Source organism: Spermophilus citellus (genome assembly GCF_964194105.1).
Source record: "Spermophilus citellus genome assembly, chromosome: 1".
NCBI classification, from domain to species: domain Eukaryota; kingdom Metazoa; phylum Chordata; class Mammalia; order Rodentia; family Sciuridae; genus Spermophilus; species Spermophilus citellus.
Window position 1 is genome coordinate 251491927 of NC_138182.1, and position 23456 is coordinate 251515382.

The window sequence follows — 23456 nt, forward strand, 5'->3', positions numbered from 1 at the left end:
ATGAAGGCAGTACCCAAAACTGCGAAGCAGGGAGATGGGAAGCACCTGGTCGCAGTCCCTGCAAACAAACTGGTGAATCCAGTTAGTTTCAAGCAGCCTTGTTTGCAGTTTTTTTTTTTTTTTTCCTAAACATTTTAGTAGTCATGCTTAAGTGTTCTAGCTATGTCACTGTCCAAAAGTCTAGCTTCCAACATCCACCAGCATAGTAGCAAAGATTTATCGACAACACCCCAAGGTGGCGGTAAAGCGCTACTGAGGAACGTCAGGTCTGAGCAGGCTTGGGATCCCACCGCCTCTTGAAAAACTCCACGACAACCCAGAAGGACCAATGAAAGAAGCTGGAAGTATCTCTACACCTTCGAGACCCACAACGGGCTGCGCGTCCCACATTAGGTGAAGCCACTTCTCGGTCCCCAGCTTCCCAGCCTCCACTTGGGTGCGTCGTGGGGAGGTTAGCGGTTAAGACTTGAAACCACTTAAGCGGAGAAACGAATCCTGAGGTTTGAGGTTTGACAGAAGGAAACCAAGAACGCACTTTCCACCTCCTACCCTGTCGTCCAAAGGTTTCTTTTAGGGAGGTTTGTGGTTTGTTCAAGGCACCCACAGGATCAACCATCATGCACCGGAGTATCGCTTCCTCTCCGCTCCGAAAAGGGCCGGTTTCCCGGCGTCCTCTGGGCGGACGTTGAAGCTAGGGCTTCTCTGGCCGGCAACCGGCGTCTCAATGGTGCCGACCCAGGGGTGGGGCCGCTGCGCGCTGCAGCTGCGAGAACTGAGGGTGGGTATAGCTGCTGCTAGGGGTCGGACGGGAGGGGACAGAATGGACGCGAAACTGCGCACTGAGGGAAGCCAGAGGCTGGGCCCGTCCGACGCTGAAACCTGGCAGGTCCTGGTTGAAGGGGCGGGGAGGGAAGATACTCCGGGTGTGCCTGACCGCGGGCCGGCGCTGTCTGGTGGCCCAGTGGTCTGCGCGGAGCCCCAACTCTTCCCTCCGGCTTCGGCACCTTCTGGATCCCGTAGACACCCAACCTTTCCAGGACTCTGCGCCCTTGGCGTTGGCCTGGCCCTGGGCAGGGTGCGGGAGTCTTGCAGAAGGAGCCCACTACCTTCTTTAACAGGTAGAAGAGACCTTCGAGCCCTGGGTTCAGTGATGTTTGATATGGTCCCTTCCAAGAGACCCCAGGACTTCTATCCCATTTTTTAAATTGACATTCTAAAAATCATTGCATCACACCAACCTCAGAAAAACATGACTGGGAATTTGCTGAACATGTTGAAATTAAGAACTGTATGTTTTATTTGTAGCGATCATAGAAACTAAAAATTTTATGTGCCGAGATCTCATGGCTATAAAGTTTCAGTAAATGTGAGCAAGATTTCTGCTTTCTACCTTTACCAATTATGTGCATTAGATTTGGCACCTGCTTTTGGTGTTTTAGCATTAAAGAAATGAAGTTTCACAGCAACTGCAGGTTAGTGAAGAGGACTTATTTGTAAAACGTGATAAAGGAAGTTTTTTGGATTTTGACTACTTTTACCTTTTGTAAATTTATGATATTGGTGGGACTCAGGAAGATTGAATCAGAAGATGAGATTTACTTTGAATTTTTTTCTTATTTGTTTGGGTAGAAATAATGTTTAAGAGATGAGTAGCAAACAAAACACGGTAGCATATACTTCAAGAGACCAACTAATTATGTGTTTATAGAGTTGGGGGGGGGGGGGTTACTATTCTGTCCTTTGAATGCCCAGTAGTTAATGGCATTTGCTGTAATGGGACTGTTGTTGGGCCACTGGAGAAAGTGTCTTCTGCAAGTTACAGAGAAGAATTTATGGTATGGGTGTCTAGGTATGGGTGTCTGGCTATTGTAGTAAAGAGATCAATCTAAATATTTTTGTAGGCAGAGGATTAATTGGGGATGTAGCTCAATGGTAGAGCGCTTACCTGGTAGGCATAAGCTCCTGGGTTCAATTCCCCAGCACCACATTCACACCCTGCTGCAGAAATCTGGAAGGAATACTCACAACCTAAGGATTGCTTATGTGTTCACCTCTTGTATTAGTATAATGAAACATTTGTTCAACAACTTAAGCACATCAGATTTTATGCATGACAAGTTTAAAAGAAAATTATAATTATTGCTCTTCAGGAACATTCCCAACAAAAGTGAAGGAGTAAAATAAACATAAAGCTTCGAAGTTTAGGAAGTTCAGGGGTTCATTTTATTTGTAGTGGGATGAGTAGAAAGTGGAAATGAAAGAAAATGGATTAAGAAAAATGAGCACACTTAGGTTCTATATTAGTTTATTTTTCTTTGCTGTAACAAAATCCTTCAGGTAGCTAACTTTAGGAAGAAAAGAGATTTATTTTACTTACAGTTTCAGAGGTTCAAGAATTTGGTGTCTGTTATCTACTCAGTTCTGGTGAGAGGCCTCTTGGCTTCATCCATTCCCCACAGATGCAGCACCGAGTAAGAGCAAGCAATCAGGATATAGGAAGCCAGAGAGCTGGGGTGGGGCCAGCTGAGGTTTTTATTAACAACCCTTTCAGGGAAACTACCAAAGATTCTACAAGAACTACTTTAATCCCTTTCAAGAGCTGGGCCTGCAGACACCTAAGGATCTCCCATGAGGTCCCATCTCTTAAAGATCCAACCACCTCCTTAATATCCTCACCTTGGGAACCATGCCTCCCAACACATCAGCCTTTGGGGAACGTTCACCCCTTTATAGACTGTAGCAATGTTCTAATCAGAAACAATAAATAGAGGAATTATAATAATTACATCCAGCTTTCTCATATTTAGAATCTAAGCCAGAGATGTTAAATATATGCACCAATAGTTGGAGTGGAATAGTTGCCAGAAATATGTGTTCCTGGAACAGGTCTATCTTAAAAACAGACTGTTCTAGGGACCTGTATTTCACTGTTATAGGTATCTAGTGCTACAAAAAAAAAAAAAAAAACAATTATCATCTCATTCTTTCTATGAATCAGGACTTAAGAAAGACTGTTGGGTCTCCTGAAGTTGTCCTCTTATTGGTGGTGGGGACTGTAAGCCTCTGAGGGCTTGACAGGCTGAGGGATCTGCTTCCAAGGTCACTCAGGAGCTTCTTATCCCCCTATCATCAAGCAATCTATTTGATACTTTCCAGTTATAAAACACATTTTTACTGCCCTATTATGTGTATATAGTCCTATTCATAAATTTTGATATGGTTATTTGTAATCAGTAAGTTTTCCTATTTACCATCACTTTAAATTTGCATCTTTTAAATATATGAAGTAATTGATTTTTATTTGTGACTATTGTTAGCTGTCCAGTCCTTTTAAAATCTGAACTAATGAAAAATCCAGGGTAATGGTTAAATATTGTGCTCATAAAAAATAGTTTCATGAGTGAAAGAAGATGCAATACAGTGGATTATAGAGACATAATGAATTTTCAGTTAAATATTAACCTTTTATTTTTGTCTGCCTTCTGGGGTGAGACTACAGGTTCTTGAAAGAGGTATTATTCCTGCAGCTGCTGTGACTCTCTGGCTTGGCCATTAATTCAAACTTTCTGTGTCTCGGTTCTATCCAGCTAAGTGAACAATAGCATCTATCTTTGGTTCAAGGGAATATTTTTATAAATTTTATATGCTTTAAATCTTTAAACACATTAACTTCTTTATCCATTGAAGGGTCAAATGTTTGTTTATTTTCTAAAGTAGAGACAATGATTAACAATCATAATTTTGGGCATTATACATCCTGAGGTTTATACAAGGGATTCACAATCTTTTAATGGAAGTACCTTTTACATTTTGTTCATATGTTTTAGTTGAAAGTACCAGAAGAATCTATAAAATATAACCCAAATTTTAGTGCTTTAGAAAATATTTTTTTATTGTTGTAAATAACTAAGAATTTAAGGATTGTCGTAGGCTCCATTATCATTAATAAAATAGTTTTTCTCTACATAAGGAACCTAAATTTATTTCATGCAAAGATAGAGAAGTCTTAGTACAGACTTTTTTTTTTTTTTTTTTGGTGGGGGGTACTGAGTATTGAACCCAGGGGTGCTTAACCACTGAACCACATCCCTAGTTCTTTTTTGTATTTGATTTAAGAATAGGGTCTTGCTGAGTTGCTTAGGGCCTTCTTAAGTTGCTGAGGCTGACTTTGAACTTGTAATCTTCCTGCCTCAGCCTCGTGAGCCACTGGATTACAGGTATGGGCCACTGCTCCCAGTAGTGCAGATTTTTTATGTATCAACTAATATTCAACAATGAACAAGTTTTTTATATTGTACGAAGCCTGGTTCAGTGGCACATGCCTATAATCCCAGCGGTTCAAGAGGCTGAGGCAGGAGGATTGTGGGTTCAAAGCCAGCCTCAGCAACAATGAGGCACTGAACAACTCAGTGAGACCCTGTCTCTAAGTCAAATACAAAATAGGCCTAAAGATATGGGTCAGTGGTCGAGTGCCCCCTTAGTTCAATTCCCAGTCCCCACCTCCACCAAATTTTTAACTTATGAGATTGTACATAGTTTTTTTTTTTTTTTTTTTAGTTTATGATGGAACTTTATTTCATTTATTTATATCGAACCAGTGCTTCACACATGCTAGGCAGGTGCTCTATCTCTGAGCTACAACTCCAGCTCTGTACATTTTATTATTATGACTAATATTATATATTTTACTCTTTTTATTAGTACATATTTACAATGTCATAAATATATTTCAATTTTTTATTATACTTTTAAGAGGCTGACTTTCTGGCTTTAAGTTTTTAAAATAGCTTTACTAGTTTATGGCTATAATAGTAAGACATTGAAAATTTTTAGAAAATAAAAAAAAGGAAAAAATTAATTATCATATTTGTGATCCCATCACTGAGAAACAAACCAAATGAACAACATCCTGATTTTAGTACATCTAAGTGCTATAATTTGGATCAGGAGTGTTCCCAAAAACCATCTATTAAAGGCTTGGTTGTCAGCCTGTGGGCCTGTTGAGAGATGGTGAGAACCTTTAGGAAATGGGACCTATTAAAGGAGGTCATTGGGAGGAGTTTGTTTGAAGGTGATACTGGGACCCTGGCCCCTTCCTCCTCTTTCTTTTTGCTTACTGACTACCAGGAGGTAAATAAGCCTCCTCCACTGTGTACTACCACCACAGTGTCCTTTGTTGCCACAGGCCAAAAGCAACAGGGCCAAATGACTGTGGACTGAAACCATGAGCCAAAATAAACTTTCTTTTTATTAAGTTGATTTTCTCAGGTAGTTTGTTGTAATGTTGAAAAGCTAATATAATATGTATGTATTTTAAAATAAAACTAATATTTTATCTACTATTTTATAGGCTGTCTTCTTTTAAAATGTAACATCTATTACCCATTTTTCTATGTACACAAATATGGGCATAATGTTTTTTTTTATGTTGTTGGTTTATTCTTTCTTTTTTTCTTTTTCTAACTTTGTACTGGGAATTGAATTCAGGGATGTTTTACCACCGAGCAACACCCCCAGCCCATTTTATTTTATTTATTTTGAGACAGGGTTTTGCTAAGTTGCTGAGACTTTCCTCAAACTTGCCATCCTTTTGCCTTAGTCTTTGAGTTGCTGGGATTACCAGTGTGCACTACTGTGCCTAGTGGGAATAAGTATTATTTTAAAAAATTTTTATACCTTTATTTAATTTATTTTTATGTGGTGCTGAGGATTGAACCCAGGGCCTCGCATGTGCAAGGCGAGCACTCTACTGTTGAGTCATAACCCCAGCACCAAAGGAATAAGTATTTAATAGCTTTAATATGTGGAATTTATTCAGAAGTTATGTATTTTGGAAATGTATATTGTTTTTAACTTTTCCTGCAAACAATACTATGTTTAACTTCTTTGTATAGCTCTTTGCATTAATCTAATTTTTTTATGACAAAGACCTAGAATTGGAAGTGCTAAGTCAAAAGTGTTTGCTCGTTTTTATTGGTTTTTGATATGTAATCAAATCATCTACTAGAAGGGATTTTTTAAAAATAATTTTTTAGTTGTAGATGGACACAATACCTTTATTTTATTCTTTTATCCATATGTGGTGCTGAGGATGGAACCCAGGGCCTCACACATGCGAGGCAAGTGCTTCACCACTGAGCCACAACCCTGAATATATATTCTTGCTAGTAATCTGTGAGAGCGATCATTTCTTCCACTACTACCAAAACAAGAGTATTAGTAATCTTTTGTCAATTTTATGTTGAATCACATTAAGATGAAGGTGAAATATTTCGATAATTTTTTTTACTTTTTGACCATTTGTATTTCTTATTTTTCTAAATTGCCTGTTTATATACATAGCCCATGTTATTATTTAGATACTTATTTTTCTTACATGAAATCCATGGGACAAAATGTAGCCTGCATCAGCCTCTCACCAACTTCAGGGTTTTTTTTTTTTAAGAGTCATTTATTTTATTTTTAAAAATTAATTAATTAATTTTAATTAGGTATATATGTCAGCAGAATACATTTTTGATTCATTGTATACAATTGCAGCACAACTTTTCATTTCTTTGGTTGTATGCAGTATAGCGTTGCACCATAATTTGCAGTCCTACATGTACCTAGGGTAATGATGTCCATCTCATTCCACCATCTTTCCTGCCCCCATGTCCCAATCCCTCCCCTTTGCTCAATCAAAGTTCCTCCATTTTCCCCAATCCCCCCCACATTATGGATCAGCATCCATTTATCAGAGAGAACATTCAGCCTATGGTTTTTTGGAATTGGCTTACTTCGCTTAGCATGATATTCTCCAACTCCATCCATTTACCTGCAGATGTCGTAATTTTATTCTCCTTTAATGCTGAGTAATATTCCATTGTGTTTATATGCCACAGTTTCTTTACCCATTCGTCTGTTGAAGGGCATCTAGGTTGGTTCCACAGTTTTGCTATTATGAATTGAGCTGCTATAAACATTGATGTGACTGCATCACTATAGTATGCTGATTTTAAGTCCTTTGGGTATAGATCCAGGAGTGGGATAGGTGGGTCAAATGTGGTTCTATTGCAAGTTTATAAAGAATCTCCATAGTGCTTTCCAGATTGGTTGCACCAATTTGCAGTCCCACCAGCAATGTATGAGTGTACCTTTTCCCCCACATCCTCACCAACACTTATTGTTGTTTGTATTCATAATAGCTGCCATTCTGACTGGTGTGAGATGAAATCTTAGAGTAGTTTTAATTTGCATTTCTCTAATTACTAGAGATTTTGAACATTTTTCATACGTTTTTTGATTGATTATATATCTTCTTCTGAGAAGTGTCTGTTCAGCTCCTTAGCCCATTTATTGATTGGATTGTTTGTTTTTTGGTATTTAGTTTTTTGAGTTCTTTATATATCCTGGAGATTAGTGCTCTAACTACAAAGCTATAGTAACAAAAACAGCATGGTATTAGCACCAAAATAGACATGTAAACCAATCGTACAGAATATAAGACACAGAGACAAACGCACATAAATACAGTTATCTCATACTAGACAAAGGTGCTAAAAACATACATAGGAGGAAAGATAGCCTCTTCAACAAATGGTGCTGGGAGAACTGGAAATCCATATGCAGCAAAATGAAACTAAACCCCTATCTTTGACCATGCACAAAATAAACTCAAATGTGGATCAAGGACCTAGGAATTACACCAGAGACCCTGCACCTAATAGAGGAAAGAGTAGGCCCAAATCTTCATCATATCGGATTAGGCCCCAACTTTTTTTTTTTTTTTTTTTTTTTTTTTTAGAGAGTGAGAGACAGAGAGAGAGAGAGAGAGAGAGAGAGAGAGAGAGAGAATTTTATAATCTTTATTTATTTATTTTTTTTAGTTTTCGGTGGGCACAACATCTTTGTTTGTATGTGGTGCTGAGGATCGAACCCGGGCCGCACGCATGCCAGGCGAGCGCGCCACCACTTGAGCCACATCCCCAGCCTAGGCCCCAACTTTCTTAACAAGACTCTTAAAGTGCAAGAAATAAAATCAAGAATTAATAAATGGGATGGATTTACTAAAAAGCTGCTTCTCAGCAAAAGAAACAAGGAGGTGAAGAGAGAGCCTATTTGGGAGCAAATTTTTGCCACATGCACCAACTCCAGTTTTAATGCTATGGGGGATCTGCAGGAAAAGCTGACACTTTGACCTTGGAGCTGTGTAGGCCCAGGTTTTGGAGACCCTAAAAAAGAAGATTGGATGGGAGCTGAAGGAACTGCAGTTCCAGCTGCTTCCCCACGCCAACAAGTAAGCTCAGATCAGCAACAAGATGTTCACGTTCCACAGTGTGACCTGCACCAACCTTCAAACTAAAAAATATGACTACTCCTTTCAGGTGTCAGGCATAGTGTCTCCTGTGGCCCTCACTACCCAGAACTATACAAGGAAGGGAAATATAAGTCCAGTTCATCTGAGTTGACATAATACAAAGCCACCAGAACTCTAGTCAATTGATTTTTGTATTTATATGTGAATTTGTTTTTATTGGTTTGGGAAATGTCACTATGGGGTATGACCTTTCTGTACCAGGAATGCTCATTCTAATCATCCTGAGACGGTTTTTGGAACTTTTTTTCTTTTTATTGGCACTGCTCTTGCCACTAGCAGCCTCTTCAGGCCCACTGCTGACCCGCTCCTCCTAAGAAGAGAATTTCCGCCTTTTCTTGGAGACGCTCCTGCTGCCTGCCTCTTTTGGATCACTACCTGTTTCCTCCTTGGGTGAAGATTTCTTCCTTTTGGGAAGACTTGTGCTGCCAGCTGCCTCTGCAAGAAAATTGCTATTTTTCATCCTTTAGTAAAGTTGGGTAGTTTTCTTCATATACATTTCCTGTTTAGTTTATTCATTGATGTTTGGACTTGTTTTTATTGTAAATATTTATGTTCCCATTTTTTCTTATGATTATTTCTGGCCTATTGAAAATCATTTTAGTATTTATCTTGAATTTTCCATGTTTTTTCAACTTATATTCCAACAGTTTTCAATTGGTCCTCCTGGAGGGCAGTCATTTCACCTGCAAACTAATGTAGTTATCTTTTTTTCTGATAATGTAATAATGTTTTTTTTTTCTTATCCCCCCCATTGCCTTGATTAAAGTTGCCAGAACAGTGTTACAACAGCTATGCTGTTTTTAACTTTTAAGGTAATATTTCTAGTTTTTCATCATTTTGGTTTCTAAACTAAGTGGTCTTAACATTTTTGGTAAACCAGCAGTTCTCAATGTTTAGTGAACATAGAAATTATCTAGAATACATACTTGCTTAAAATGCAAATTCCCAGGAATGGATGTTAAATTTTACTGAATGCCTTTCAACTAACCATATATAATACCTTGTACATTACAGGTACAGTATATGATAATTTTTCATTTGTTGATTCAACAAATATTTAGCACCTAGTATAGGCTGAGGATATGGAGGTAAACAAAGTAGACAGAGTCCTTATTCTCTCTTTTCTTTTCGGAAATAATTTTACAGCATAAACACTTGAAAGACAAGTCTTTTGAGTCCAAAGGTATTACTTGTACACTGTTTATATTTACATTTTTTGAGCTAATTAGGCTACTGCATTCTCTCTCTCTCTCTCTCTCTCTCTCTCTCTCTCTCTCTCTCCCTCCCTCCCTCCCTCCCTCTCTCCCTCCCTCCCTCCCTTTCTCTCTCTAAGGATTAAACCCAGGGGTGCTTAATCACTGAGCTAAATCCCCAGCTCTTATTATTTTTGGTATTGAGACAGGGTCTCACTAAGTTGCTGAGGCTGACTTTGAACTTGGGATCCTCCTACCTTAGCCTACTGGGCCTCTGGGATTATAGGTATGCACTACCATGCCCCACAGTTGTACCTTTTTTTGACTGCTTGATTAAATTTATGTTTTACTGCCTTATTGATAGGTAAACGTCCTCTGACCTTATATATAACTTATGTAATTTTGTATAATGTTACTATGATGTGAATTTTTTATCCTTTTTAGTTCTACTTAATCATTTTTGCCTTGAATTATGTTTGATATTAATATTACCACTGTTGCTTTATTTTGTTTTGTTTTTTCAGACATGTTTTTTCTCATTTCTATATGTAAATATTATTAAGATGTTTCATTTGAGGTTTTCTCTTATGATTAGTAACAGTGGCTGTTTCCTTTCGTTCTAGTCTAATTATGTTTGCCTCTTTATAGAGAAATTTAACAAATTAACATTTGTCCAAGTATTTATAGTTGATATCTTTGGTTCCTATTGCTTTTGGAGGGAGCTGGAAAAGGAGTAAGGTTTTCTTTTCTTTTTTTTTTTTTCTTTTCATTTTGTATTGATCAAGTTTTCTTTATTTCTCTTGCACAGAGATTCAGAACATCTATTCTTCAACCCCATCGTCCCCTAAAATCATACACAGGTGTTATAAATTCTAAGGTAAAACTCTTAAAATTCATGATTGTCACAAAAGTAACAGTCCTATAGTCATGATCCTTTTCTCTCAGAGCTCTATAAATGTTTCTCCATAATATACTGGCACTTAGGGATGATAATGATCACATTCTGTTTCTTTTGCAGGTGGCTTTTTTGTTTTGACCGAATTTCTGAGGGTTTTTTCTTTTTCTTTCATTACTCAGATCTTTGTCTTTTTATTTTCTCCCTATACTTTGGAAAAATTATTTGAATGTGTTGCTATTAACTTATTCTGGTTTTTTATGAAACATTCATTCTACTATTCATTGCTCCTGTTGACTTTTTAATTGGTCAGGTTTTTCATTTTTCATAATTTCTTATTTTCAGATTGTTCCTTTTTCATGAAAACTTGCAGTTTTGCATTATCAATATATTTTGTTGGCGTATATCTATAGCTTTCATGCAATTAACTATTTATTTATATGTTTAAAATGGTATACTATGGACATTTAATCAATCTCTCTCTCTCTCTCTCTCTCTCTCTCTCTCTCTCTCTCTATTTATTTGTTTATTTAATTTATATGTGGTGCTGAGAATCAAACCCAGTGCCTCACACATGCTAGGCAAAGCACTTTACCACTGAGCCACATCCCCAGCCCAATTCTATATATTTAAAATATACAGTTTGAAACATTTTGACATCTGCATTAAGCCCAGAAACTTCACCCCAATCAAAATGAGTGTACACTTCTCTCCCAAAGTTTCCTTTTGCTTCTTTTTAATCCTTGTATTCATGTCCCCAGGAAACAACTAACCTGCATTTGTCACTATGAATCAGCTCACATTTTCTAGAATTTTATGTAAATGGAATCATACTATGTGCTCATTTAAAAACATATTTCTAAATGAAAATTTTAAACATACAGAAAAGTAGAGAACAGTAGCAGAATAATGAACTACACTACACCCATTCCCTAGATTTAACAATTATAATGTTTGCTTCATTTATTTTTTAAATTAATAGATTTTAAAATTCATAAATTAATATATTTTAAAATTAATGACTGTTATTTTTAAATTACTAGGACTTTATAAACCTAAATAGCAGCTTTTAATTGACAGAAAAAAATTAAGCAGACATTGCAGAAAGTTCCAATATACTCCCTTTTCTACTGTACACATTTTGGTACATTTGTTATAACTAAAGAACCAACATTGGTACATTATTAATGACTAAAGTCCTTAATTTTCTTTAGGGTTCATCCTTTAGGTTATATCGTTTTGTGGGGTTTAACTACATAATTTTGTTTTGGCTTCTTTCACTTACTATAATTATTTTGAGATTCAGTTCTGTTTTATGTATATCACATTTCTTTTTATTCCATATTTCATTAAATTGTTTACTTGATGAACATTTGTGTTGTTTCTAGTTTGGAACTAATGCAGATAAGATTGTTATGAACATTCATTTATAAGTATTTCATTTCCTTTGAGAGAATGCCTAGATGTGGAATGACTGGGCCATATGGTAGAAATGTGTCATTTTTTGAGAGTTTGAAAAAAATTTTTCAAGGTGATGGTACCATTTTTTTCCCCCCACTATCAGTGTTTGAGAGTTCTGGGTGATTCATACCTGTAATACTAGCTACTCAGAGGCTGAGGCAGGATGATCACAAGTTAGAGACCAGTCTGGGCAACTTGGTGAGATCCTGTCTCAAAAAATAAAAAGGGCTGGGGATATAGTTCAGTAGCAGAATGTCCCTGGATTCAATCCCTAGTACCTCCAAATAATAATAACAACAATGACTATTATTATTATTATTATTATTATTATTATTATTATTATTAGAATGGTAAACTGCAAGAACTAGGGAAGTTCTGAGAAACCTGCAATTGGACCTAAGGACTTGATGTTCTCATAATTCTCTTAGCTTTTTCTCTTTTTGTTTCTTCTGGATTTTATTTTCCTGTGCTGTTTCATGTATTGGAGTCTGTGGCCTCCAAGAAAAGGAATTTTTCCCACCAGCTTTACTTAGGAAAATTCTGAAGTGAAGTCTGATAGGCCCAGCTTGGGTAACCCTCATCTTTACATTGTCACTCTTTTAAAGGAGATAAGGAACTCAATTGATAAACTCTGGAATTTAGGTATAATGATACACAGTTTTCCCAAAGGGAGGGGACTCTGTTGTCAAAATAAGTATGGGAAGTAGTTATTAAGTACTCAGACACAGTGCATGTCCAAGATGTCATAACATTCTCAGAAACAGAACTATTTGATGACTCCAAGGTAACAGATTACAGTCAGTGGGCTTTTGTGAAATTCTCCTTGTTATATACTACCATTTAAACTATTGTTCCCAGGGCTGGGGCTGGGGCTGGGGCTGGGGCTCAGTGGTAGAGCACTCACCTAGCATGTGTGAGGCCCTGGGTTTAATCCTCAGTACCACATAAAAATAAATAAACAGAATAAAGGTATTGTGTCCATTTACAACTAAACAAAATATTTTAAAATAAATAAAAAATAAACTGTTGTTCCTGTGAAACTAATCTATTATACTTGGGCCACATGACATATTGTATACAACATGTAAGAAATGCTAGTTTTTACCACTTGGTTTTTATATTTGTGAAGTTATGCTGATATTCTGTTTAAATATTATATGACAGTCTGTAGTCTTCATTAATATTTGTCTCTGCTTTTTATTTTAGGGTTCTAGAAATGAAAACAAGAATATACTGTTTGTTCCTAATGGCTTTTAGTATATATTAACATATTGTTTATGATGGCATCTGAGACTGAGAAGACTCATGCTTTATTGCAGTCTTGTAGCACTGAGTCTCTTATTTCTAGCCTTGGTCTGGGGATGTTTTGCTTAGTAGCTGACAAACTTCTTCAGTTTTCCATAATCCAACAAAATGACTGGCTTCGTGCCCTCTCAGATAATGCAATACATTGTGTGATTGGCATGTGGTCATGGGCAATAGTCATTGGAATCAAGAAGAAGACTGACTTTGGAGAAATCATTTTGGCTGGATTTTTAGCCTCTGTTATTGATGTGGACCACTTTCTTCTAGCTAGATCTCTGTCTTTAAAGGTAAGAAGCATGTTTAATTTTTCTGGCCTTTTCCTTTAATTTATTTTGTACTTTACAGATTACTTCATAGCATGAAAACTAAAGAGCTAGAGAGCGTATTTTAAAATGTCTAGAGCTAGAGTCTTATTTTACAGTAAGAAAGCCCATTCATTCAGCTTTTTTGAGTACTTAGTACTTCCCTAAAGATGCACACAGGCATGTTGATAATCAGATTATTTGCCACTACAAAGTGCCATGGATGCACATGGAGTAAGGATCCTCTAATTATACCTGAGAAGTTCAGTGTTAGCTTACAAGGGATGTAATAGCAAACTAATTAACAGGAATCATTTTCGGTTCTTTTTGCATCAGTGACCTTTCTTTAGGACTACACTTAAATTTTTCCCCTTATTCTTCATGTTTTACAGTTAATGTGCAGCTCCTAAATGCACCATGGAAGTTGAATAGTTTATGGTGGTTCTCAGTCCTGGAGAATGACTTGAATTCCTTCAGTCCCTCTTGGGACCAAAGGCATGCATATCGATGAACTGTCTAAAATACAGTGGAGGATAATATTATCTAATAATGTCTAGTGGAGATAATGTTGTCTAAATGTCAGATTTGCCTATCCTTGGCACGTTTATGACCTATAAACTTTCAGGAAACAAATATAGACTCATAAAGCAAGAACTTTGCTTCAGAAGCCACTGACCTAGAACAGTACCTGGATCACCTAGTAGGTGTTGAGTAAATATTTGTAGAATGAATGAGAAAGTATTACTCTTCCTATTATGTATCAAATACCAGCTATTTCTCAGAAGTTGTCTAACTTACTTAGAAACTTACTCAGTAAGGAATTCAGTAATTATCAATTAAAAACGAAATTTAACTTATTTTTTTTTCTCTAAGTAGAGACAGCATAACATTTTTGCTTAAAATTGGAATCAGAAGATTTGAGTTTGAATCCTTGTTGTGTGAAGTTAGCAGAGCACTTTTGTTCTTTAAGTTTTCATTCCTTCATCTATAAAATGTAAATTATACTATTATTTACCTCATGGGGTTGTTGTGAGGGATAAATGAGCGTGTTGAATGTCATGGCCTGGTAAACAGCCAATAATAAATGTTAGCAGAGATAGGGATAAGCTATGAAGCCTTATAGAAAATGTAATTCATAAACGCATTCTTCTGGAACTTATCCTGTTTTAATTTTGAAAAACATTTAAGTTTAATAAATATATTTTAAAAGTTCATTTAGAAGTACTAGTTTGGGGCTGGGGTTGTGGCTCAGCAGTAGAGTGCTCACCTAGCACGTGCCAGGCTCTGGATTTGATCCTTAGCACCACATAAAAAATAATAAAATAAAGGTATTGTGTCCAACTACAACTAAAAAATAAATATTTTTTTTATAAAAACAAGTACTGGTTTCATGAATTCATGAGATATAGAGTCAAATCCAGTACCAAATCCCAGCTTTGCTATTAACTGCACAACATGGAAGAAGTTCTTGCCTTTTCAAGTCTCCATGTCCTCTAAAATACCACCTAACTCATAGGGTGGTTATGAGGATTAAATACAATTATGCACAAAACCTGTAGCATAGTATTACATTGGTCTATTGAATGAAGTTTTAGAATTTTTTTTCACATTCACTATCAGGTGGCACATGATTATCAGCAATAAATATCAAAACTCAGTAAGTATTCATGACAGTGATCTATTTTTGCCTGTATGATAGGCCATTTTCTTCCTTTTCTATTCATGAGAATCTACACTGACATTTCAGAAATCAGACAAGCAACAAGAATATATTGAGGTTGTTTTAATCATCTTTTTATATTCATAAATAAAAATGTGAAAAATCAGTATCCCTCAGCACAGATCCAGAGCATAACCATGAATCATCTTGGTGTCAGGTTATTGGTTTTTGAAATACTTACTGTAAGCTGCTTGACCCCACCCTGCCAGTGAAAACCATGTGCTTCCTGTTAAATGTCTTATCGGTCTTTTCAACAACGCCATGATTAATCTTTTACTAACAAGGATTACAAACTTACCTTTTCTTATTATAGTGCATGAAAGTGCTCTGTGGTGGAAGGAAATGAATTGATTTAGATGTGAAGTTTTCTATAGAAGTTCTCTTAAACCCATCAGAAACTGTGTTGTTCATCTGAACTTTATTCAGAAATAAGGTTCTGATAATGATCATGTGTGGTTTTCTGTACAGTATACTTTATTTTCACATCAGAAAGATTATAGCTTATCTACTTGAAATAATCCTGCTATCATAAAATCTATCATTTTCCTATGTATATTGCTTTTAATGAAAATTTTAGAACACTGTTCAAATTTAGTTAGCTGATTATCTATTCAGAAGTCTTTCTGTCTGGTTCTCAAAGCATAAAAGAAAAGATGTACCTCTAACAGTACACACACACACACACACACACACACACACACACACACGTTGTTCACTCTTGTGCTCTTTGTAATTGCAGAGTACTAGAAAGAATGATATATCTACAACAAGATCTTTACTATTTTATTCCTCAAACTTTATTTTGGTTTACACTTTTCGAAATCTCTTTAGTTGGGAATATAATTCATCTATTTTTGCTATATTACTTTTACTGATAGGGATTTAAGGTTATGAAGTTTTTCTAATTGTACTTTAAATGTATTCCATGGTTTCTAATTTGAAGTTTTTTTGTGTGATTAGTTTTGAAAAACCTTGTAATTCTGTTTGTATTCTCCTTTTTTTAAAAGAGTTGTTCAATAAAAAAATTTAAGTTTTAATTAATAGGATGATGTACAAATTGTATAGCATAACATTACATTGGTCCTTATTTTTGAATTAAAAAAAATTCAAGGTGTATGGCCCTTTTTCTTATATAATTATTTAATATTTTTAATTATTTGTGCATTTCTTTTTGAAATTTGTTTTCTTTGTATTCATTAATATGTGATTGGTTTCTTCAAATGTTTCATGAACACTTGAAGAAGAATGTGTATTTCTCTGTTTTCAGAGTATATAATTCTGTAAGATAAATTCTATTGACTATATGGCTTGTGTCTTCTCTGCCTTTCCTTATTCCTCTCTTGATCTCTCTTGGATGGCACTATATATAAGCCTCTTTATTTATTAGAGTGTTTCTGTGTTGCCTTATGTCTTTAAAAAATTGTTGCTGTATTATTTGGCATATAGATATTCATTAGTTATATTTTCATGGTGAAATGTAGATTTTAGAAGCTTTTTAAAAATATTATTTTAATTGTGGGTGGACACAACACCTTTATTTTACTTATTCATTTTTATATGGTGCTGAGGATTGAATCCAGTGTTTCACACATATTAGGCAAGCCCTCTACCAATGAGCTACAACCCCAGCCCTTTAGTGGCTTTTTAAAGATAATTTATTGCTTTTTACTCAAATTATGATTGTCTGATATCAGTATCACCACCCCTATTTCTTATTTGCTTTGCTTTTGCCCTTTTGTTTTGGGCCTTTCTGAATTTTATTTTATTTTTTTCCCTTAATATACAGCATGTCATTGGATTTGGTTTTGCCAAATTGAAGGTCTTTTTCATTTAATGAGTGAGATAAACCCATTCATATTTATAAACATTATTGATAGGTTTAGTCTAAAATTGGCCATTATTTTGTTCAATTATGTGTATTATATTTGGTATAGTCCTATCTCTATGATGTACTTTCTTTGTCATTTTATTTTTAAAATTGCTTTTGTTCTTTAGGAAGGCTTATATTTATATTCTAGTATTATTTCTGTTCATATATCTTTTTAATACTTATAGGCTTCTACTTTCTTAATTAACCTTTAAATATCTTGTTTGTTAATTGTTAATAGTATCTTTTAATTCTCAGCTATCAGCTAAACAACAATCTTAGAGCTCACTTTACTTTTTTCTTTCCTCCATCTTCTCCTCCTATTTTTTTGGTTGCTTTATTTCTTCTAAAAACGTACAATATCTATATATTATTTTTATACTCTTGTCCTCACTTTTAAGTCTTTTATTTACACTTAAAAATATTAAATGTTCATCATTAATCAGTTTGCTCAGGTTTTCTTAGTCATTTCTTATTTGGGTGAAGCTTATAGATTCCTCAGAAAGATTACATTTTTTGTGACTTCTTCCTTATTTAAAACAATTGCTAATAGAAAAATACTACATATTAAAATTGTTGCTAATATCATACTATTATTATAGCCTTGGTGTTTAAAGGCAGCTTTGTTAAATATAAAATCCTTGGCTCACATTTTCTTTCCCTGAGCATTTTGAAAATACTGTTCTTCTGTTATCTTACTTTGTTTTGCTGTCATTGGTAAGTCCAATGCCATTGTAATAACTCTTGCTTTTCTATGTTATTTAGTCATTTTGCTTAGAGGCCTTAAAATTTTTTCCTTTACATTAATAGTTTTACCAAATGTATTGTGGATATATAACTACAAAGGTAGAGACAAAAGTGGAATAATAATACAGAAATGTTATATATTCTAATGAAATAGAAGTAAAACAACCTAAAATATGGAGAAGAAGGGGGAGTAAGACGAGTTTGGAATGAATTCTGATATTTGAAGAATGCTAGCTTGATGGGGGATGGGTTACAAGATTCCTAGTTAAAGGTGATCTGATTTGACAGTGTGACAAGATACAGTCTCTTAAGAGGATAACTTTTTTTTATGTGATTTTTTCTTTTTTTGAACAGGGAACCAATTTTTTGTTTTCTTCTCATTCCTTTATCCCTTCACCACTATTTTAGCTATTTCGCTATTGTGACTAAAAGGACCCAACCAGAACAACTGTAAAGTAGGAAAAGTTTATTTGAGGGCTCATGGTTTCAGGGGTCTCAATCCACAGTAGGCTGTATTCTTTAGGGCTCAAGTCAAGACAAGACATAATAGAGGAAGAGTGTGGCAGAGGGAAGAGTCTCACATGATGATCTGGAAACAGAGACAGAGATTCCAATGTCCAGATACAAAATATAGATCCCATAGCTACGCCCCCAATGAGTCATTTCCTCCAGCCACACCCCACCTGCCTCCAGCTACCACCAGTTAATCCCATCAAGGATTAATTCACTGATTAGGTTAAGGTTATGGCCCAATCATTTCTCCTCTAAACCTTCTTGCATTGTCTCACAGGTCAGCTTTTGGGGGCCACCTCACATCCAAACCATAACAGCCACCCAGTTTCCAAAGAGCACCCTTCCCCTTCCCTTCTTTTTTACTCTCTTCCCCAGAGTCCATGCTTTTCAAAGCCTTGAATCAAGTACACTGGTAAATCCTTTCCCTGTAGTCACCAGGCCCCTTTTTAGTATTTTCACTCTTAGATTGAATTTCTCTTTCTCATGGTGCTTTTGTGTCAGTCTTAGGTTTCCTTTCTCTCAATACAGTTTTTTTTCTGGCTGTGGTGGGGTGAGAGGGCTTGAGAGACCATTGATTTGGTGTTTATTTTAATACTTAACAGCAGATACCTTGGAGATGGAGCATTCTCTGACTTCTAGCTATGCTGAGAGTTTGGGCTTTGTATACTTTTCCTTGTCCTTCTTGTTCTGCAGGTTTTTGGAGAATGTGTGGGGAGACACAGACCTATAAGATCATTGCTATCCTCAACTTTCTTTTTGCTAGGAGACACCTAACTGCAAATTGGCCTTTAAGGTGGATAGGAACAAAATCTTACAGATCATTCAGGGGTTAAGCCTGAAATTTTCATTTGTTCAAATATTGATTATATTTTTTGCAATGATTTTAAAATTTTATTGATGTTTATTTAACTCCACTTTAGAACACTTGTTTAAAATAATGTGCTCTTTCTAAATATGGTAAGTAAATTTTGAAGGTATTCTGGCTAATACAGAATGGTTATAATAAAAACATTCTCCTTTTTGCCTTCATTACATAAGGAATATTTTATTTGGTCATGAGATTTTGTTGTTGTTATTGTTGCTCTTAGAGTCCCAGGCAAATTGTTAAAAATTCAAATTATAGGAGGTAGGGATGACAGAGAGGATAATTAATGGGTGCAGGGGTGTATTTGCATAGGAAGAATAACTTCTAATGCTCTGTAGCATAGTAGGGTAACTGTGGTTGACAAAAATTAACTTTATATTTCAAGATAGCTAATAGAAAGAATTTTGAATTTTTCCAGCACAAAGAAATGACAAATGTTTACAGTGGTGTCTATGCCACTTACCCCAATCTGATCGTCACATATCACATGCATATATTAAAATGTCATACTACACTCTATTAATATGTACAGTTATTATGTGCCAATCAATCAAAAGCTTAAATTAAAAAAATCAGAACTACACAAACCATATATTTAGGATATAAACTATGTTTATATGTTGGCTTTTCTAAGCAAATAATAGAAAACTTAAAAAATTAATCACTGTGTCCTGAGGCCTTGGTTTCATTTTTAATGTAAAGGATACCCTGCTCATGCTTTTATCTTCTTTGCTTTATATAAATGTGGCATATGTATTCTGAGGTGGCATTCTTCCCTTACATTTTCTTTGCATATGTTAAGATTCAGAAGCAGCTATAAAGTGTTGTTTTGCCAAGAAGGAAACGATACTTCCTGCTTCCCCCACAGGCAGCTTTGAGTCTTCCACGAAGACCTTTCTTTCACTGCTCTACTGTGATACCCGTTGTGGTTCTGATCCTGAAGCTTACTATGCACCTTTTCAAGCTCAAAGATTCATGGTGTTTTCTTCCTTGGATGTTATTCATATCCTGGACCTCGCACCATATTCGAGATGGAATTCGTCACGGCCTGTGGATGTGCCCTTTTGGAAAAACTTCTCCTTTGCCATTCTGGCTTTATGTGATAACCACATCATCTTTACCTCATATCTGTTCATTTGCTATGTATTTAACAGGGACCAGACAAGTGATGTCTTCAAAACATGGAATTCATATTGATGTCTGATGTAACTACATGGCTCATAGAGAAGTAAATGGTTCAGATGATGATAATGAAGGGTAGCCAACATTAAAGTGAATTTTTAAAACACAGATACTTATATTGTTTAATTTTTATAATTTTTGAGTACTTCTTGCTCAAAAAGTTATCTATAATTTTCTTAAAAATTTTATTTATAGTGGTTGGGTATGGTGGCACACACCTATAATCCCAGCAACTTAAAGGCTAAGGCAGGAGTATCACGAGTTCCTCAATTTGGCAAGACCCTTTCTCAAAAAAAATAAAAGGGTTGAAGTATATAGCTCAGTGGTAGTACAATCCCTAATACCATAAAAAAATTGTTCTATCTCTCATATATGTCACTCTAGTGCAATATTAGACTCTTACTTATGCCATGATATGTTTTTATTGCTGCTTGTGTTTCTGTGGCTTTATTAGTAGTTTTGTTAGATTTACATTCAGTTAGTTGTCTGGGATTATGCTTGTAAATTAGTCCATTTCCTGATGAAAAGCTTAAATTTTAGGATGACAATTTTATGGAACGTTAACCATATTTGAGTCTACTTTTTCTTGAAATGTTGAAACAATGAAGTGACCAAAATAAATGAGATTATGAATAAGGTGCATAGTGAAGGCTAACATATATTTGTTCCACATATATCAATTCTGACAGAAACTTAACTTTTAAAGTACTTTATGAGTTATGATTACTGGCAAAATCTGATTCAGAGCCCTCGTAAGACATCATAACATTCATAAAAGACAGTGACTCACATTAGACCTAGGTTATGATTTCAGAAATCTATTTAAGATATAGTTATAACATGTTAACTGTAGTTACATTTACTGAATTAGAATTTTTTAGTATCTTCACTCAAGAATCTCATGTCAGTGTTTTAAAAAACATAACCAAATTTAAAAAGATGTTTGTTAACAAATAGCATTAACAAAATGCTGGTACATATCATTTTAAAGGTAAACTCCTGATTGTGCCATTAAAATAGTTTTAGTTGCTATCACTTTGTCTATACCCTGTTCTAAAATACTGTACTAATTAAATCATCTTTTTAAAATCTGCCTGATATTTCAGCGATATAACTTTTTTTTTCTAAAAAAAGTAGTTTTAGGAAATTTGCTTTTTCCTTTGTTCTTTCAGATGGATCTTCTACTAAAATGATTAGTATGTATTACAGGAGGAAAATTTAGTTGCTATAGACTTTATATGTGCTCAGTTTCATGTTACTTTGATATTAAAGTCAGTATCCCAGAGGAAACCTTCTTTTCTTTGTGACCTATGTGCTATCTCTCATCTTCAGATTTTCTTACAGATTTGTGAATTATCATGCTAGCAATGTTGTGCCTTATTCTCCAAGAAAGCAATGCCTTATCCAAAGCAGAGTTTTATTATCTGTTAAAGAGAACTCTCTAAGTTGTTAGAGAGGTTCAAGATCCTCAGAGAAGTAACCATTTTTCTTACTGTTATGTTTTACAGTCTATTAGATCTTATCTGTTATTTATTATTTTTTAAGAATAATGATTATGTATATTTGTGTGGTATAGTAGTGTACATTATATAATGGGGAAAATTTGTTTAGAAATTTTTAAAAAGCATTTATTTGATTTAAGAAATTCATGGAAATAAAGTCTTATCTGTGTAACATGTTCTAAATTACAAAACCCTACTTTTTTCTTTAATTATATTAAACAAAAAAAATTAAAGGGCCTTATTTAAGAATTTCATGTTGGCATTTGGGGGATTGTACAACTTTTTGTTAATTAGAATGGGAATTCACTTTGACCATCACTCTTTGCTTAAATAGTAACTGGAAACTTCATGTGTGGGTCTACCTCAGTTTTTACCCCTACTGTCAGAAACATTCCTCTTCCTTTAAATGGTCCCTGAAGCTATGATTGGAACCTCCAGGAAACCAGCAATCATCTCCACATGTCACCACTTTGCTCTTGCTCCTAATGAAAGAATTTGTGTCAATGCAACATCACATGTTGTATTGTATTTCGTTTGCCTGCTTGTTTTCCCATCCTACACACATTGTCTGTTCACTTACTGTCTGTCTCTCTGGGCTGTTTGACTGATCTGACTTCCCAGACTGCTATTTTCTTGAGCTATGTTATTCCTTCCGGCTTTGTAGAAACTGCTTCCACTGAAAATTTTCTGCTCATCCCCAAGTGTTGCCAACTGGTAACAGCTTAGAGTCTTCACAGAGGCCTGGGGAAGGAGCTCTGACCAAGAAGATAACTAAGGTGAGCCTTAGAGAAAAGAGAGCAGACAGGACAAACTCGCCATGGACCTGCACTGATGAGATGAACTGGGTTCAAAGGAGTTGGCTGCAACATTAAACTAAGAAAACAGCAAAGAAATTATGCAACACACGGACATGAGTGTCTCAGATCGAGTGTGGGACTGCTCTGCCACCTTAAGAGTCAGTTTCCAGGCTGGAAGGTGCTGGAAAAAGAGAGCGTGCACACAGAATCTCTTTATTTTTATAGGGGGATGGGGACACACAAAGGAGTTTTGAGAGAATATTCCTCCGCCAAACAAGGCAGGGGATAAGGTTTCTAAGGGGGGTTGTCCAATCCCATTGGGTAATGCCCAAGTTCTGGGCTAGAGCAAAATTCTTTGCCCAGCAAAGGAGGTCAGTTGCTTTGCACAGTGCATGCTGTTCAATGCCAGACCAAACACCCTTCTTACTCAAGGCTGAGAGAGGATGCTCAGCTCATAGGCAGGGCGGTCTCCCACACTAAAGGTTTATATTTTCAACTTACCTAAAGCCCAAGTCAGGCCTATAGATATATGTGGGAGAACACACTTTTTATACTAGGAGTTTCCGTTGTTGGACTTTGTTTCCCAGAGCTACTGAAGAATGATTGAGGTCATTTAGTCTTGTGTTCTGCCTTGAAATTGGACAAGCCCAGTGATTAGCAACCATACTTTTACAACTTTCAAGAGAATTTCTAGTACTTTTGCTTTTTATATCCGGTTGCAAAGAAAATAGAACAGTTTTTTTTCCTT

At 35.6% G+C, this 23456-nt stretch overlaps 1 protein-coding gene across 6 annotated transcripts; it reads left to right on the top strand.

Moving 5' to 3' along the window:
* Positions 1–687: 687 nt before the first annotated feature.
* On the top strand, positions 688–22102 carry TMEM267 (transmembrane protein 267). 6 transcript variants are annotated; one of them, XR_014022021.1, is made up of 4 exons: positions 786–1118; positions 9126–9171; positions 10361–10429; positions 13115–13194. XR_014022021.1 is itself a non-coding variant. In XM_081294637.1 (3 exons), exons 2-3 carry the CDS (start codon positions 13186–13188, stop codon positions 20429–20431), a joined length of 651 nt encoding a protein of 216 aa, XP_081150763.1. In that variant the 5' UTR covers positions 688–778; positions 13115–13185; the 3' UTR covers positions 20432–22102. The 6 variants fall into 6 exon arrangements, 5 of the variants coding, with proteins under 5 accessions (XP_081150763.1, XP_081150762.1, XP_081150765.1 ...); XM_081294637.1 differs by lacking the exons at positions 786–1118; positions 9126–9171; positions 10361–10429 and adding exons at positions 688–778; positions 20096–22102 and having other exon boundaries at positions 13115–13500; XM_081294636.1 differs by lacking the exons at positions 9126–9171; positions 10361–10429 and adding an exon at positions 20096–22102 and having other exon boundaries at positions 13115–13500.
* Positions 22103–23456: the final 1354 nt, after the last annotated feature.

Bases quoted from the DNA above. Each gene is read 5' to 3' on its own strand.
- TMEM267 (XM_081294637.1), top strand. From the start codon at position 13,186: ATGATGGCATCTGAGACTGAGAAGACTCATGCTTTATTGCAGTCTTGT. The intron at 13,501-20,095 runs GTAAGAAGCATG...CTTCCCCCACAG, and splicing joins CTAGATCTCTGTCTTTAAAG to GCAGCTTTGAGTCTTCCACG.